The sequence below is a fragment of the Balaenoptera musculus genome, chromosome 18 (genome assembly GCF_009873245.2).
Source record: "Balaenoptera musculus isolate JJ_BM4_2016_0621 chromosome 18, mBalMus1.pri.v3, whole genome shotgun sequence".
In the NCBI taxonomy this organism is placed as follows: Eukaryota; Metazoa; Chordata; class Mammalia; order Artiodactyla; family Balaenopteridae; genus Balaenoptera; species Balaenoptera musculus.
The window spans coordinates 12,393,285-12,412,582 of record NC_045802.1 but is presented as its reverse complement, the minus strand read 5'-3'; the positions used below and the strand labels follow the sequence as shown (position 1 = coordinate 12,412,582).

Below are 19,298 nucleotides of genomic sequence, written 5' to 3'. Positions count from 1 at the left end.
CGCACCTTATTTATCATCCCCTCGGCAGACGCACAGAATCATTTTGGTGACTGTTTTCGATAAAAATGAAAGGTGATTAGCAGCCCACTAGGAAGGAAGCATAAACAAAACCCCACCGACCCCAGAAAACAAGGTGACCTGGTGTTGGCTTTCTTCTGAGTATTTCACGTCTTGATAAATATGAGAGGGAAACCTTTTGTGCTGCTTAAGTTTCGTTACCCCTGAGAATGTTCTGCATACTTAAATCTCCTCACTCCTTAAGAACAAGCGTTCTGAACGGAATCACTACCACTTGGAGTGGACCGAGTTTAAGAGGTTTTTCTTAATTATTTAAAAATGGAGGCACCTATTTAAACTCAGAGGAAAAACAGTATTTTGGGGGTGCAGGATTAGGCAAAGCTGCACAAAATGGAACTCTGAATAAAATATCTGATTATCGAGTGGTACATAAATAACTGTGGCTTCCCACCCTTAAGAGTCTGAAGCCCCAACTGAACCTTTTGTTTGCATTGGGAGAGAAGCTCACTCAGTTTCTCCGGATAGAGCTGCTTAAATCCCTTGACTCCTGGGGAAACTGGAGGCCAACAATTGCCCCGTGAGGGCATTAGCCCTGCAGCTGCTGCTAGTTGTCAGTGCTGCTCCCAGTGATAAGAGTGACATAAATAACAGCTCACTAAAATGTAGGAGTGATTTGCTTTAAGCACTTCAGCACCTGCTGTTACTAATTAAGGGTTTAGCCTGCCACAGATTGGAAATGGAAATCCAGTGTTTTAAAAATGGCAGAGACTGGAGTGCCCTGCGTCTTCCCCTGATCTCAGAAATCAGAGTGGATGAAGAGCACTGGTGACGATGATGTCGCATTGTAAAAACTGCCCACACTTAACAGATCTACAGCAAGGTGTAGTAGTGTTTATCCCTGAGTGCTGGACTTCGATGCTTTTTATTTTCTCTTTAGACTGTTTTGAATTTTCCAACCTTCCACAATGAATATGTATTGCTTTTGTTAAAAGAGTGCAGTAAGCAATTCAAACAGGAAAAAATTTCCACCAAATGAGGCCTAGCATTGGTTCAAGTCGTGGTGCTCACAGGTGAAAATCTTAGAGGTACTAAAGGCAGTTTTCCAGACCCTAATGTACTAGAACGTTTTATTCATTTTCCTTTTTTTTTTTTTAAATTAGTTAATTAATTAATTTTTGGCTGTGTTGGGTCTTCGTTTCTGTGCGAGGGCTTTCTCTAGTTGCGGCGAGCGGGCCTCTCACTATCGCGGCCTCTCTTGTTGCGGAGCACGGGCTCCAGATAAGCAGGCTCAGTAGTTGTGGCTCACGGGCCCAGTTGCTCCGCGGCATGTGGGATCTTCCCAGACCAGGGCTCGAACCCATGTCCCCTGCATTGGCAGGCAGATTCTAAACCACTGCGCCACCAGGGAAGCCCTATTCATTTTCCTTTTATTCTTATCTGTGGATCCTTCTCCATCACCTGTGCTCATATTACACCATCAACAAGATATTTTTAACTATATAAATATTCAAATTGAAGTTGATTAGAAGCTATTCAGTTAATTTGGGTTACTTGGGGATAGTGGACTAGGGCAGTGTCCCGATTTGTCTGATTAGGAACTTCCTAGTGTGATGGTTTTGTGGGGCAGGGAAGGAAGCCTTGGGCAGGAGGGCAAATCAGTTCTTTCCAGAGCTGCTTTATTTCCTGCCCCTCTGTGTCCTGCTGCCAGGCACTGCAAAAGCTTAGATTCCGGCACAGAAGGACCGGTGAGTGATACTTGGCTTCCCCATCCCTTTCCATATCTCTTTCCGCCTCTCCTCAGTTTCTCCCCAGTACCTGGGTTCTGCCCTTCAAAGCTTGCTCTAGACTTTTCTCCACAAAACTAGCTGAGCGACTCTGGAGAATTTGGGAACTGGGCCTCTGAGGGGAATGTGGTCAGAAGCGCTAGGTGCTATCCAGGAAAGGGCTCAAGTTAGCAGCTGATGCCTGTTGTTCAAAACTTACCTTTGCTTCTCAGTTGGCCCTGTGTCCCGAGCCCTATGGCTCAGGTAATGCAGAGAGCAGTTTGGTTTTAGGGCTGTTTTCACTGCCTGACATAGATAAATTTTCCTTTTAATTCTCTCTCTCCATCTCCCCTTCCCCATCAGGTTGATTTGATGGGTTCTGTGCTCGGGTTTGGTATTACCTGAGAACACATGGCAATAACTACCACCTACAGGGCATTGTACAAACATTACTCCGTATAACAGTCTTGTGATGTAAGTATTATTGCCCCCCAGATGAGGATCGCATAAGTGTCTTACTCAGAGCTGCTAGTTAGTGGCTGAACAGGCGGCAGACGCTGTTCTGCGTACCTCGAAAGCCTTTGCCCTCTTCCCACTGCATCAAACTGTTAAAAAAGGATCAATAATAGCTTTGGTAGAACTGAGGCTCATCCACTGTTTTCCCTGTGTTCCAAGGACTGAAAGCCATACTTTCTTATCAGCAGGAAAAAAAAAAAGACTCCTGGAATGTAAGCCCCATGAGGGCAGAGAGCTTGTCTGTTTGTTCACCTTGAATTCCCAGCACAGCATCTGCCCTGTCGTAGGGGCTTAATAAATATCTATGGCAAGACTACGTAGACATCAAACACATTTACGCAGATGCATAAAAGTGGCAGGAGGTCCTAAAGGAAAAAGAAAATAAACTTTTCTAATAGAAAGGTTTACAAGTGATTCATAGCCCGGGATATCCTGGTTTTTATGGGGGTTTTTTTTTAGTGTAATTATTAATACACTACACTAATACTAATACTAATACTACACTAATACAATTGTCTACAATTGACAAGGGTGAAAGGAAAGGCAGCTCTGCCCAGGAGGGAAATAAACCAAAGTGATTGGTTTTCAGAGTAAAGCCTGCCTATATTTTGACAAATAGCTGGTCCCTGCCGCTTTGCTCTCCAGCCTTTCTTCCATCATCCCTACCATTCACACCAAACCCACAGTTTAGAAGAAACAGTGACTGGGGAAACAGACCACCCCAACTGCAGGGGAAACTGCTCATACATGTCAGCTGAGTCCTTGAGTCATATTTATGTTTGGATAACCAAGGATCACCAGACAACTATTCCAGAGGCAGATTATAAAGGGGATAGAAAAAAATTAAAATTTCTAATTTCTATGTTCACAGGGGATATTATGTCCTAAAAATAGCGGGTTATGATAAATTATCAAAAGAGAGAAAAATCTTAGAAATGAGCAATTCATGTTAAATTAACTGAAATTGTAAGTCTTTAGAAGGACTAAAGCCTGAGCTGGTGATATGAACAATAAACTTAAGAAAGTCTTGCAGAAGTTGAGACTTGAAGGATCAATTTAGGATGTCCAGCATCTAATAGAAGGTTTCCAAGGATAGACAAAGGCAACAGAAGAGGAAATAATCAAAGAAATAATAGAAGGAAATTTCCAGAGCCAAAGATCCACTGAGTGCCAAGTGGACTGAGTAAGGTCCATCCCCAGACACATCCTAGGAAATGATCAGAATCCACAGCATAAGAGAAAAGCACTAAAAGAAAAACAAGGCAGCTTTTTCTTTTCATCAGCAACTCTGGTTGTGAGAAGAAAATGGCCCAGTATCTTCAAAGGTCAGAGACAAACAGATTTTGACTTGGAGGAGTATTTTGACTATAAAGCTAGCACTGAATTGTGAGCCCTAATGCCATTTAAAGAACATAAATAAGGAGTTTAACTCCCAAAGTATTGTAGGAGCAGCAGGAGGGAAAAAGGAAAATTTGATCAGCCTAACAAAGTGTGGGAAAAAAGAAACAAAATTACAGTAAATGGGAAACTTGAAATAACAAATGAAGGGAATAAGACCATTTCATGTTAAGTTATGAATGTTTCACAATTAATTACATTACATTGATTATCTTAGTTAATTAATGTTCATTAGCTAGTGCCATTAATGTAAGTAATTACTTATTAAAAACAATTACTTATATTAAAAACTGAAATCTCAGATTGGAAAAAACCTAAAAAAGTCAAATATATTTTATTTAAAAAATTCATACAAAATCAAAATGATACAGAAAGCCTCAAAATAAAGGTATAAAAAACTAAGTGCTGTATATCAGAAAAAAAATTTCAGGTGAAAAGCATTAAAAAGGACAAAGATATATTTTATATATAGTTTTTTCTCTATAATTATATTTATATGTTAATATATACTACATAAACATTGTAGATCATTATATAGTATATATTAAGTATTATTGTTATATATTTATATGAGTATATATAATTGTTATGAACCTTTATGTACCTAATCCATAGTTTATTTATAGAGTCTATAGTTAGAGAAATCGATAAATTGACAAACCGTAATAAGAGAGGGCAGGTTTTATATATCTACCTCATAAACTGAATGATCAAGTAGACCTAAAATAAGAAAGCAACGAGCAAGTTCAGTCTGAAAGCCATGTAGAGGCTGTATGCCTAACAGAAAATACACATTGTTTTCAAGTATCCATGGAACATTAAAAATTGTGTATTAAGTCACAGAGAAAATATCGACCAATTCTAAAAAGTAGAAGTCATATAGTGTGCATCCACTGTTGACAATGCACTGAAATAAGAAATGAGTCAATAGCCAAAAAAAATTTTAAAAACCAAAACACTATCCACTTGAAAATTAACATCTTCATATAGGAGTTTAATATAACTCTTAGGTTAAAATGGAAATATAAACTGAAATTATATAAACTAGCAATGAATGATCATGACCACAATATATCAAAATTTGTAGGGTACAACAAAGTGCCACTTGGATGACGGCGTCATTCAATAGAACTTTCTGCAATGATGAAACTATAATTATGCTGAAATGGTAGTCACTTGCCATATGTGGTTATTGAGCACTTGAAATGTGGCTAGTGTAACTGAACTGATTTCACACTTTCATTGTAATTAACACAAATTTAAATAACCACATATTGGACCACGTAGTTCTACAGTCTCTAATAAAGCATTACCAGAAAAAGAAGATAGAAAAAATTTTAATTATATATTAATCTCTAGTTGGGGCTTCCCTGGTGGCGCAGTGGTTAAGAATCCGCCTGCCAATGCAGGGAACACGGGTTCGAGCCCTGGTCCGGGAAGATCCCACATGCCGCGGAGCAACTAAGCCCGTGCGCCACAACTATTGAGCCTGCGCTCTAGAGCCCGCGAGCCACAACTACTGAAGCCCACGTGCCTAGAGCCCGTGCTCCGCAACAAGAGAAGCCACCGCAATGAGAAGCCCGCGCACGGCAACAAAGAGTAGCCCCCGCTCACCGCTACTAGAGAAAGCCGGCGCGCAGCAACGAAGACCCAACGCAACCAAAAATAAATAAATAAAATAAATAAATTTAATGTCTAGTTGGAAAGCAAGCAAGATGAACTCAACGTAAGTAATAAATGTTATATAAATTTAAAAATTAATACATTTGAAAAGAAATGAAGTGGATTTTTAAAAATATATGTGAATAAAATTCACTTAAAGGCGGAACACTTATTTTACTAGTAAGCATTAAGGAACTGTAAAAGGTAGTCTAAAACCTACCTTTGTAAATGACTTCAGGCTCAGATTTCACAGACAAGTTTTACCTAAACTTCAAGAAGCCAATAATTTATATGTTTTATAAAATATTCAAGACCGTAGAATAATTTCGAAGCTTTCTATTGCTTCAAGGCTGGCATAACCTTGACACCCAAACCAGATAAGTCAGTACAATAAAACAAAATTTTATCCAGTTTTACTTATGAACATAGATGCAAAAATCTAAAATAATATGAATGAATTGAATCTATTTGCAATAAGTATGGGTTTATCCCAGTAATGCAATGATGGCTTGACATTAGGAAATCTATTAATGTAATTCACTACCTAATAGATGAAAGGAGAAAAAAAAATGTGATCATGTTGATACAGAAAAAGCATTTGGTAAATTTTAACTCCCATTTCTGATTTAAAATTCTTAGCCTCCAAATAGGAAGAAACTTCTTTAACTTGATAAAGGGTATTGACCTTCATTATCATGTAGTAGTAAAAACATTTGAAATATTCCCACTAAAGTCAGGAACAAGGCAAGAATGCCCACTTCACTCCTGCTATTTACCATTGTTTTGAATGTCCTAGCCAGTGCTTTAAGGTTAATAAGTAAAAGGCATAAATTCTGGAGACGGGGACAAAAATGTCATTTTTGAAAACCATATGATTACCTATCTAGGAAACTCAGAAGAATCAACTAAAAAGTACTGGAACTAAATGGAGAGTACCAAAAAGTACTTTCAGCAAATTCCTTATACAGAAATCAGTACATTTTCTCTATGTCAGCTATAATCAATCAGAAAATGTAGTGAGAAACTATATCCCCTTCACAATGACTCTGAAATCTTGAAAAATCTAGGAATCAATGTGTGAAGACACTTGCAAAATCTATATGAAGGTAACTATAAAACTGAAGGAGATAAGAAAAGATCTGATTTCTCTGAGTCATACTTCCTAAATAGGGAAACGTAATACATAATGATATTCCCTAATTAATCTTTAAAATAAATGCAACTGTAATCAAAATTTTAACAGGGTTCCTTATGGAACCTGACAAGCTGTTGATAAAATTCTGTGGGAAGAGACATTGTGGGAAAATATCTAAGAACCAAACTGAAAAATAGCAAGGAGGGAACCATATGCTCTAGCAAATATGAAACATAAAGAGCTAGTAATTAGACTGTGTGCTGTTAACCAGGAATAGGCAAATAAATCAATGGATCAGAATGAAGCTCCCCAAAACTTACATCCATCAATCCATACATATATATGGCATTTGAAACTACGAAGAGAAGTTTGGCATATTCAGTAATGCTGTTCTTTGTCATTTTAAGTGGATTGTGTTTAATATCTGTACAGAATAAAACATGGAGAAATAAAAGATGAAGATGGAAATTATATTTTTTCTAATCGAATGTGCTTGAAAATATCCCCAAATGGAAATAAAGAGCCTCTTCGGTTCCTAATGTTCGGATTTGAATAGCATGTATATTCCATTCAAAGAAAGGACTTGATTTGAGTATTTCTTAGGATCAGGGAATTTAAATCTTTCTCTGTTCTCTGGAATGTGTTTCATCAAAATAAATCATGTGGGAGAGTCACCAGCTTGGTTCTCATTAGTAAACAGGTTTTCCAGCAGGATGGGCGATTGGGAAACTGGGCCTATAGAAAGAAACCTATCTATTGTTAATAGGATGAGAAAGAAACTTGTAGGAAAACCACAGTAGAATAGTATTTGTAGGCAAAACTTTAAAAAATAGCATGACTTTCAGATCCATTCACTACCCTAGGTTCTAAGGACATGAGATGAATAGTTCCTGCCCTTGAGGTATGCTTATAGTTGACCATTCAGTATAGCTGAGTAGTCAGTCATTGGCTATTTGTAACCTTTATTTATCTTCTCATACATGACGGCATGTTCTCTATGCCCAGACATTAATTGTGTGATGCTTCTGCTTTTTTCCTTCTCTTTCAGGCAAAAATAGACCTCTTATTAGTTGGCGATGTCACTGTTCAGTACCTGGCTGATATTGTACAGAAATTCTTTTCAAATTTAGCAAAAGTCACCGTCACCATTAGTGATGCGAAGAAGGCAGCAGCACTTGTGGATGATAGCACGTTCAACATGGTTTTTCTGAAGTTGACTTCTTTACCAACTGCCGAGGAGCTGAAAGCTGTCAGATTAATTAGGTAAACTCCAAAATCTTGACTCTATTATCTTTAGAATAGTTCTTTTTTTTTAAAGATTTTTTTTTGATGTGGATCATTTTTTAAGTCTTTGTTACAATATTGCTTCTGTTTTATGTTTTGGTTTTTTGGCCATGAGGCATAGGGGACCTTAGCTCCCCAACCAGGGATTGAACCTGCACCCCCTGCACTGGAAGGCGAAGTCTTAACCACTGGACCGCCAGGGAAGTCCCTAGAATAGTTTTTATTAAAACCTGCTTCTATAAAAATTCTTAAAAGATGATACAATTCTACTTTAATTTTTAAGATGAGGGATATTTTCAAGGGCAGAATCTCTATATATGTTTTTGTTCTTACTGCCAGTTTGACCTACTATTATAAGAATTAGCATTTTAACTTAAAAGTAATAGGTGTGGGTGAGGATATAAGAATTAATTGGTCATAGAAATTTATTTGGTATATAATGCTTCCCTTAATTCAGTAGGTACTCCTTTTTAATAACTATGTCATTAACATGGCATATTGTTTCAGAGTTCATTAATTCTTATAGTAGACACTAAAGCAGGTGAGCACTTGTATCTCTGGGTCATGATAGCTCTGGGCTGAAGGTGTCTCTTTCAAGAGATGTCCTAATGTGAAAGAGCCATGAAGCTCTGGATCCACTGAGTCCCGGTCAATACCACGTCCATTATTCTTTTCTTTTCTTTTTTTTTAATTTAATTTAATTTAATTTATTTATTTATTTTTGGCTGCATTGGGTCTTCGCTGCTACACACAGGCTTTCTGTAATTGCAATGAGTGGGGGCTTCTCTTGTTGCAGAGCACAGGCTCTAGGTGCATGGGCTTCAGTGGTTGTGGCTCACGGGCTCAGCAGTTGTGGCTCACGGGCTGTAGAGCGCAGGCTCAGTAGTTGTGGCGCATGGGCTTAGTTGCTCCGTGGCATGTGGGATCTTCCCATACCAGGGCTCGAACCCACGTCCCCTTCATTGGCAGGCAGATTCTTAACCACTGCACCACCAGGGAAGCCCACATCCATTATTCTTGTTTCACCTGGTAGTTCCATAGAAGTTATGCTGCTGTTTGACCCACTCAACTCTGGAGATCTGGAGTCTAGAGGTGAAAGATTTTGGTTCTTCCTTGCCTGTTTACGTAGGATTTTGAGCCGTTTAGGATGTTTTTAAACAGGGTTAGGTGAGGTTGAATGTGTTTCCCTTCTGTGAGAAGACTTGATGAAGTGTAATTGTAGATACTATTGGAATATGTAAGTACTTCTCATAATTAGAGGAGAGGTCTTTCTAGACCCAAGGAGAAAGTTCAGAGAAATATTTTGATTCCAGAATAAAGAGGACCAAACATATTATGTTAGGGGAAATGACAGGTGGGACTGGGAAGAAGCCAGAGACACTGGGTTACTTGTTAAAGACAGACAGAAAGACACTGCTCCTGGGGTTTCTTAGAACGGTTGGTCTTCTGCATTTCTTTGGCCTTCTACTGGGAATATGAACTCTAGACAAACTAGGCAAATTACCTCAAAGAGGATTTCACTTCCAAAACATGTTGTGAATGATCTTCCTTCTGAAGGTATGCCTATTTTATTAATACACCTTTTCAAAAAATCTATCTAGAGTACCTCTGATTGGAGGCTTATAGTAATATCTCATTTATATAGTATTAATATTTAAAAAAATTTTACAACACCTTTATGAGGGAGGTAAGGCAAGGCTTCATCTTTCCTACTTGGCAGGTTAGAGACCTGAGGCTGAAGTGACTTGCCTGAGACCACATGGCTTGTTTTCACAAAACTCAGACTAGAACTCTTAACTCTTCCCTTCATGTTCTTTCTAAAAGTCTGTAATAATTTGGCTTCTGTATTGAAGTCCCTTTTACAATTCGGACATGCCATAGATGCCAGACGTACTTTAACCTAAACATACCATTTTGGAGGAGCAGTGGACAAGCTGCTGTGGCTGATGTCTCTCCGTTCCAGGAGCAGGAGTTGGGCCGTGCCTCTCCAGATGTGCTAAAGGCTTGGTGTTTGCTCATCATTGAGGCTACATGTTGAACAGGATAAGATTAAAGTTCTGCTTAAGAACAAGCTTTATGTCTAGTCACACTTGTTAACAGCTGGGAGGGTAGAGGAGAGAACCTCTGTCTGATACTCCCCTCTGTGGATTCTCCCCACGGCTGCTTTCTTTGTCTGAATAACATAGCTTAAGATGTGTTAGCAGAGAGAAGAGGTAGATGAAGGAAATAAATGTACAGACAGGCATATGGTAATTTTTTTGTTTTGCTGTAAAGGCATTTCTTTGAAAAGAAAAAGAGAATAATTTGTGGAATACACCTGGTTTTCTTTTTTGGTCTCATTATGCTAGTCCCAATATCCGGTATACGTCTTGACTAATAGCAGGTATTTAGTACTTTGCTCTAGGTGTGAGTGGGTGACCATGCTGTTCTAGGGCAGACCATGAGTTCTAGTTTTTGCGTTCCTCTCTGAAAAAGGGACAGAGCTTTCTTTGTGAAAGCTTTGCCTTTCCTGATACTGGACTTAAAGGCTAGCAATGTCTCTGAAATTCCCTTTCTTGCCCTCAGAATTGTTATGAGTTAATGGCTTATGAATTATTTAAACCCTTATGGAGCATATTTATATTTTGAGGCTATAGTTTTTCTTAGGATAATGAGTCTCATGAACATCTTGCCCTATTTATAAGGCATTTAAACCTTTGTCTTTCCTACAGCACTCTATCTTTTGAGGTTTGGCTAATATTTAATGACTAAGCCAAGATGAAGAGTTTTGGCTTAGCTTTTTAATGCTGTATTTTAGATTTATTTCCCCCTTAGAGCTTTGTTGTTGTTTTGTTATATCTCAAAATCTGGATAGGTTCAGGAAAATATACAAGTATTTACCTTACTCCTCTCCAGGCCCTTTTTATGCCCTGCCAGTGAGTGAAGAACTTAACTATAGAATAAAAGTGGTCCACGTTGATTTTCAGTATCAGAGCACATGATCACAAATCTATGTATATCTATAAGACATACGGATTTTTACTGAAACTAAGAATGAAGTATAGTGTGTCAGCTATCATACTAAGCTTCTTTTAGGATAAAATGCAAGCAGGCTCCTTAAAAAGATTTTAAAATTTATTCTTGTACAAGAACTGGGGTTTCAGCTTGGAGCTAATCATTAATCAGTTTTAATCATTCGTAAAAATAATGGTACTTTATAGCCAGACATCCTCAAGAATTACGGCACATCTCAATTATAGGTTGACATTCCTGGTAGTACTCCCTAATTTGATTTCATTTCATGAACACATTTTTATTGAGCCAGATGAACTCAGACACCACCCAGTGGTAAAATGTTTTAAGATGGTCTCAGGATTCATGTGCTTGGTTCCAGCATTTCAGGAGTATTTGACCCTTCTTTCAGGTCAGTTCTCAAAACTGAACCACATTCAAAGTGTAGGTACTTGGTAATTCAGATGCATGCTGGCACTACCTTACAAAGGCCAGTACAGAACATTAGAGTATGTTTCAAACTCACCCACAGTGTATGGATCCTGTTTGGCATTGTGACTTTCTGGTCCATGAACTGTCTCTGCAGTTCCTCAAACCCTGTGATTCTCGTGAGCTCAGAGCAGTGCAGCGATAGGAAAGGAACGCAGAGCGTGGTTCCATCTACTCAGTCGGCACATCAAGTTTGAATCTGATTTTATTTTTTCCCACGTAGATTCGGTTGTCTGATCAGTTAACTTATTACGTCACCAAGAAAACCCAATCTTGTGAGCCACAGGGGTCTAACAAGTTGTCCTGCTATGTCCCCAATTCCAGAACATCCTTGACTTGACCGTGCTACTCAGTAAATCTGATCAGCCAGTTTGCATGACCTGAATACTTGACATAAACACTATAACAACAAAACATCTAAGTAGTTTTACTGAAAACATTATTCTATAAATAGGAACTGAGGAACATTCTAGATGTTTATTGTTTCTAGTATCATGTCATGTGGTGAACCTGACTTAGAAGGGTCACAGCAGAAACTCTTCTGACAAAAAGCCTAGTAGGGATCGGGCACACCAACCTTCACTATTGACCAGAATCAACTTAGAACTTCACTGCATTTTATCGCAGGTGCCCTGTTAGTAGCAAGTGAACTCGGTGTTTTCATATTTACAGTAAAACTCGTAATTTTCTCACTGAAAATGGTTGTTTTAATTCATTAAGTAATTAATAAAGAATACTATTTGTTACAAGTCCCGAATAGACCACACCAGGTTAATTTGGCTGCTTTGGGCCCACAGGTTGCATAATGGATAACCGTACTCAAGAAGGATGCAACCCAAAAATGACACTGGCTTTTGTCCTTTGACGTCCCTGTGTCTATAAAGGAAGTGCCTTTAGAGATTTCCCCCGGCTTCATAGGGACTTATAAGAACATTTTGGTCCTCCTATTAGATGACAGATTTCAGCGGCCAGCCAGATCTTTCCTGAGGTTCTTTGATCATCAGAGTGTACAATTCAGTTCAAAACACTTTCATATGATTTTTTTTCCAGCTACCAGACTTAGGGATGGGGACAAGGCTGGGAATGGCCACTGCTGCAGTTTGAGCTTATGGCGGCCTCCAGTTCCAGGGAGTACTGGGCATAGGCTAGCAGTGGACGCTAGAACATCAATATCCGATCTCGTGTGTGGAGTGTGGGCTCAGGATCCATCATGTCATTTAAACAGTGTATGCTGTGAAACATGAGGGTAAATAAACTGCCCCCCAGCAAACTGCAGATTTTTAAAACTCTGGAGACCTCAGTTGAGAAGGTGCTTCTAAGGCCTCAGAACCTGCAATTTAGTTTTGGTATATGAAAGAAGTGGTATTAGTTGGGGTGGAGAAAGGAGATTTTTGTTGTGTTTCGGTGTTGCTTAATTTTAAGGAACATTCATTCATTGGAAAGAGGACCTTTTTTGGTGATCCTGGAAACTAGAAACTCTGCTAGCTTATTAATTTGTACAGAATGTGAATGAGAAGCTGAGCTCTGGACCAGAGTGTTGGATTCTGGGAACTCTATTGATTGCTGGGGTTCCTGCACAATTAGGGCTTCACTGACAGAGGAAGTGTTTGGGTTGGTAATCGATTCTGTGCTAATGACAAAAGTCCAGGAATTCCAACTCTGTCTGATGTGAAGCTTGAAATTTGAAAGTCATTGGGGTATAAAAATCCATATATCCAAATCTAACCTATTTTCCTGTTAGTAAGATCAATTTTTTAAAAAAATAGACACAGGATTATTTCCAAAAGCAAAGAATCTGTTCTTTAAAAAATTCTCTAATTCTAGAATATTTTAACTTATGATAATTTGTTGTTTTCGTGAATCCACAAAGTATTTTTTATTTCAAAAGCTGGACTAAACTACCCAATATGTTTCTATCTGTTCAGTCTGTTTGTCCCTCCCACCTCATCCCATTATTCATATCCCTGTTATACCGCACGCTTTTTCATCCCTCACAAAGTAGATGGGAAAGGTTCACACTGTGGCCACTGTGACACACAGGCGTCGTTCTCTGCTCCGCACTTCCATGGTCCACACCCCACCCTGTGCTAAGGGGCCTTCCTTACTGCCACTTCAGTCTGCCTGTCGGATCCCATCCTCCCTCCTACTCGTGCCTATTTTGACGGCAGTACTTCTGCCTGAGCTTCTCATTTCCTCATGGAAACCGTGTTCTTTCCTCTCTTCTCTTTTAGCCCAAATTCTCTTTCAGAATTCATAGAACACAATCAAGCCTGAATAGAGCTCAGTTGGGTGATTGTCCCATTTTAGCAATATCCTATTGATACTTGTTTGACATAATTAACTTAGTAAATATTCTGAGTTATGTATTTTTTTGAAAATAAATTTATTTATTTATTTATTTATGGCTGCATTGGGTCTTCGTTGCTGCACACGGGCTTTCTCTAGTTGCGGCGAGCTGGAGCTACTCTTCGTTGCAGTGCGTGGGCTTCTCATTGCAGTGGCTTCTCTTGCTGCAGAGCACGGGCTCTAGGCATGAGGGCTTCAGTAGTTGTGGTACATGGGCTCAGTAGTTGTGGCTCATGGGCTCTAGAGCGCAGGCTCAGTAGTTGTGGCGCACGGGCTTGGTTGCTCCACGGCATGTGGGATCTTCCCGGACCAGGGCTCGAACCCGTGTCCCCTGCATTGGCAGGTGGATTCTTAACCACTGTGCCACCAGGGAAGCCCGGGTCATTTGTTTTATAAAATTTCCCACATTCTGATTTCATCCCCATAGCATTGAAAAAAAAATTTTCCTCTTTTCCTTAAATTTCTTGAAACTGGTCGTTAGATCAAGAATCTGGATAAGATTTTGGCTCATTTAAAGCAAGAATAAAAGTGGTCCGTCTTACATTCTACCTAATACCTGAACAGTATTCTCAAAACTGTCAAGATCACCAGAAACAAAGTCAGCAAAAAAGTGTCACAATGTAGAGTAGCCTAAGAGAGATATAATGACTGAATGTAATGTAGGATCCTGGATTGGATCCTGGCATAGGAAAATAAAGTACATTAAGAAAAACTAAGGAAATAAGAATAAAGAGTGAACAAATTAATAATAATGTATCAATATTGGCTCATTAATTTGGAGTATTTGGAAATATTCCAAACTAACGTACGATGTTAGCAGTACGGGAAACTGTGTTTGGGATATATGGGAACTCTACTATGTTCATATTTTTCCTGTAGATACAAAATTATTCTAAAATTAAAGTTTATTTTTAAAAAGTCACTTATTCTCTCACTTACCCCTTTCCCAGTTGTGGAGAGCCAGGCATTTGTGGTTGCCATAGAAATGAACCATAAAAAGACTGTTCTTATTAACAGACTGCACTCCTGCTCAGAGAAGCCAGGGGTATGTTTGACTGAAGACTCAAATTTTGGATTTTCTTGCCATTAAAAGGAAATAATAAGCTAAAGCATCTATTATAAATAAAGCTTCAAACACAGCAAGCGTCAGTTTCGGGAGAATGTTCCCCTCCCTCGTATTTTTCAAATAATCTGTAATTGTACTGTCCATCCCAGCCACACACTTCAGAAGCCTCTTCGTGCAACTGCAAGAAATAAAAACACAATCTATTCTTTTATGAACTGTAAAAAAAAAAAAAAAAAGTCCATCTTTTCCCTCACTGATTTGAGATGGTACTGTCACTAAACTTCCATATTAATGCCACCATTTTAAATTCTAATGAAATAAAGTTAGTCTAGTGTAGTTCGTTCCTAATGAGCTAAATGTTTGAATCCCAATTTTTTGAGCGATGATTTTGCTTCATTTTAAACTTTTTTTTTCCCTTTCAGATCTGGCAAGAAAAAAAATACACATTTGCTCTTTGTTTTTATAATCCCTGAGAACTTTAAAGGTATGTGCCTGTTGGATATATTATCTGCTTTTTCCCCAAATAGAAATCATAAGGTCAATATTTAATACAAAGATTCTTAGGTTGTATTTCAGGTCACGGAGCTGATATTACTTTAACTGAACCACTGACAGTGGAAAAAATGAGTGTTGTGATAAAATACTGGAAAACACGTTTCTCAAATACTGGTGAGTGAAAAGCAGGTTTCCAAGGGTTAGAAAAATTCTAACTAAGATTCTACAAAAATTGTATTTATACATTTTAAAGTTGGTTTTCCACTTATGCCTTTTATTTGTTAAGGATTAACTGTATGCTATATACTATAAGGAACATGTAATCCTTGTTAAACATAGTCTGAAGAAAACAAGTGTGAATAAAATAAAGGGAAACATACGTTCTATACCTGTGAAGAAAAAGCTTGTCCTCAAAGGTTTAAAATGTGCACAAGGGACAAATGCCCTGTTGTGGTTAAGCACAGGTTTTTTTTGTTTTTGGGGGGTGTTTTTTGTTAGCCTAGCTTCTTAGTCATTTGAATGGAATTATTCATGCTTTGTGCTGTGTGATTGTCTAAAAGCCAGAGCCATTAACCTTGAGTCTTTGTGCTTTGCAAAACACTTGCATATAAATTATTTCACTTCTTTAAGTTAATGGGTGGTTATCCTTTCTATTTTAGATTTTTAGACACAGATAATTAGTGTCAGTGTTTCAATGAGACCTCACATTTCTAAACTCTTCACCTGTATTGTATTATGTGTATTGCCAGCATCTAAACACTTAAGATAATTAAATTGCTTTAATTTGGCTTGTAAAAGGACAGACTCCAATTCCTGAAGTTAAATTCTACTGGAATCATTGTTTGTCAGTGGCTATTTATGATTTTTCTAGACCCGGGTTACTAGTAGGAAATCTTTTAAAATTAAGGTATTTTTCTTAAAATGGACCTGAAAGACGCTTTCAGGATTATCACGGATAAGCTCATACTCCAGATGATACAAGATCAGTACACCCCTCCTTTTTTTTTTAATGTTCTTCTTCAGTATCTAGGCAAGATGAGTGAGTCTGTTTTGTAACATTCCAGTGGCTCCCAGCCCCTGCAGGTGTCAGAGTTCTTCCTGGAAATGAAATGTGGAACCGTCTGGGACCAGAGTCCTTTTGCAGCCTCTTCTCATTTTGGTTCTCAGTGGAAATAGAGCAGCTGCTCATCACCACCTGTCTAGCACCCTTCCTACTGGTCCTAGCCACGTCTCATCCAGTCACCTCAGCTCTGCTCTGAGGATGAGCAGCTGCAAAACAAACAACAACAACAACAAAAAGCAAAAAAACCCAAAAAAACCCCCAAACCAAAAACCAACACAACCATCAGATGCTTTGACAATGCAGCTACTTACTGAAGACTCATATGCATTTTCTGTCTCTGACATTTACCTGTAAATAATAAGTAAACTCAGTGGAATGCATTTTTAAGCACACCTAGCACAGAGTTAGTAGAACCTGGCTGAAAGAGGGCGCCGTGGAGTAACGTGTATGTAGTGTTTTCATTTTGCTTTCTCACCTGGGTAGTTTCATGCTTCACAGATTGAAATCTATAAAAATTGCCTTTCATTTTAAAAATACTGCTTTGTAAAATCTATTGAGTGAAACATGACAGCTATTTTTGATTAGGGTTTATATGTGTGATTAACATCATCCCCACCAGTGATTTTATAATTGAAACGTTTCCTCTTTTAAAACTTGCAGTTAAGAATGAAATTTCTGTGAAGCCTGAAGAACCTGAACTGCCCCTGCAGAAGTCCTGCAGTGAACACCTGAGATATTTTTCTACTGATCTATTTGCTTGGTTAGTTTTTTTCACTTTTTCCTAGTAGCAATTTTTACTGTGTACATTTCATTAAAAAACATTTCTGGAGGACTTATTGATTGTGCAACAGCAGCTCAAGTGCTGGGGGTGATGCAAAAGAAAGTAGCTATTTTGTGGAAGAGGGATGCAACCTGTATTGTATTTCAGAATCCTGAGCTGGCACTGTGGGGACACATTACAGAAGTATCCAACTAAATATAAGGAAGCACTTCATAACCACAGGGGAGCAGGTTGAATTGTAAGGTAGTAAGTTACCCATCACTGGGCATGTTAAAGTAGAGACTGGGTTAAATAAAAGCAGTGATGTTCAAACTTTTAAAACAATGGAATCCTAAGCTGTTATCCATCTGCCAATAAGCTTCTCCCTAATGTCTTTTTTTGAACTCATGAACCTACCCCACCAATTACTGAAAATAACCCTTGAAGATGGTCTCTCTGTCTCTATCTCTTTGAGATATTAGAACTAGTATTTAAACCTGCATTGAACTGGGGGTCATTCAAACCCTTTCAATTCTAACACTGTATGCTTATAAAAATTCTATTTTAGTGAATTTCTTTGTTTCACTTGAAGCTGATTTCCAAGGAGATTTTAAATAGAGCATAGGGCTATAAAGAATGGACAGAAGTGTTGAGAACATGGATGATGGTGGTGAGAATTTTGAGTTAGTCACTTCCGGAATTTGTAGAATGTGACCATCAACTATTTTGAACAGGGAAGAGACTTGGCAACCAATAAGCGTGGTTAAACCAAAGATGCACTTACTTAAGTAGTACAGAGATAGCAACAGCTTCCTTTATCTTATTTAGCATTTCAATCTCAAAGAAGTTTACCGTATTAAACTTTTTCTGGGATATGGGGTTGGGAAGGGTTTTGGAAGGCCTTGTGATTTTCTTGTATTACTTACAACTGCTTTTTGAGCCCTACTCATCTTGTGTCTTTGCTCTTCCTCAGAATCCTACTACTATAAATAAAAGTCAGTTTTCAAATCAAGTTATGTCCCTTGTGATAAAGGAGATAATATTAGTTTGTAAGTTTTTTAGGGAAATTAAAAAAAAAAAAAATCAAATCAATGAAAATGCCTGGAGAAGTTCTAGAAAAATGGTAGAGCCAGAAAGTGTCCATTAAATGACAATTTTTTTACATGGAGGGAACCTGCCGGTTGCTGATCAAGCTGCAATAGTGTATCTTGGCCCTCTAATCCTTTGTGCTTTTCCTGTAATGTACCTTTAGATACAGTCATGTAATTTGGAATACTCATACTCAGTGAGGTTAGAATATTTTAGTCCTGCTTGTATCTGTTACTCTTTATCAGTATATTTTAGAATCTTGATCAGTCATTGAATTTATGGTGACCTTGACAATAAATTCTTTTGAAATTTTGAAATAAACTATTGTGCACCAGATACATAAGATAAAATGCTTTGATATTTACTGCACCTTTGTATAAGGCTAGGGACTTAGAGAAGCATCCTTTGATTAGTGTATTGGTGCTTATTGTTTACGATTGCCTGACAATTTTCCTCTTAAATATATGGTATGATTTTCTCTTGTTTCTAGCTCTGAATCTCTAAGAAATGATATTGGGCTTGAATTAAAGATTCCGTTGTCAAATTTCGAGAAAAACAAAAAGATTTCTCTTCTTCACTCAAGCAAGGAAAAGCTGAGAAGGTGAATTTTGATACAGCCCCCTTTTTAGCATCATTCCTTTGTGGGAAGAAATTGCTTCCATGAATTTCATAATTTTTTATCATATTGTCAAAAGTTGGTGTGAAACTAGTAAATCTGGCAGCTGGGGAAGATCTGGAACTGGTCCCTGCAATACGCGCTACTCACTCCTTCATTCATTTAGTCATTCAGCAAGTAGCTGTGAGTGTCTCATATGCCAGAATATGATTCGAGAACTGAGGTAAAAAATAAATTGTTGCCTTCAAGGAGGTCTTAGTCTAGTGCTTAGACAGACTTCTAAATAGGCTCTTAAATAGGAAATTATGTTTTAATAAGTATCATGATAGAAAAGAACACACAGTAGGACACTAGGAAAGTTACCTAAGACAGAATGAGGAGGCACGAAGGCTTTCTTGAGAAGACGATAGCTAAATTGAGTTTAAACAAAAGTTGGTTTAGTTTGGTTTAGAAATCAGTGAAGGATGTTTCATGTGGCAGGAGTAGCAGGTACAGAGGCTGGCAGTGTAAGAAAGTACAGTGAATTTGTGGAAGTGCAGGTATTTTCATAGAGCTGGCCATAAGGGTGCGAGTGGGAAGGGGCAAGAGATGAGAGGTAGTAGGTAAG

The 19,298-nt window shown here is 38.2% G+C and overlaps 1 protein-coding gene across 6 annotated transcripts in view; it reads left to right on the top strand.

The window, feature by feature from the left end:
- The window catches only part of SOHLH2 (spermatogenesis and oogenesis specific basic helix-loop-helix 2), an 88,042-nt gene that overhangs the window by 49,763 nt on the left and 18,981 nt on the right, over positions 1-19,298 (top strand). For 5 of the 6 annotated variants that reach the window (XM_036832017.1, XM_036832015.1, XM_036832014.1 and 2 more), the window contains 5 exons: positions 7,541-7,755; positions 15,091-15,152; positions 15,233-15,337; positions 16,887-16,986; positions 18,566-18,676. In XM_036832017.1, coding sequence (XP_036687912.1) covers positions 7,541-7,755; positions 15,091-15,152; positions 15,233-15,337; positions 16,887-16,986; positions 18,566-18,676 — 593 coding nt within the window. The remainder of the gene's footprint in view (positions 1-7,540; positions 7,756-15,090; positions 15,153-15,232; positions 15,338-16,886; positions 16,987-18,565; positions 18,677-19,298) is intronic. The other variant, XM_036832013.1, reaches the window with a different exon arrangement.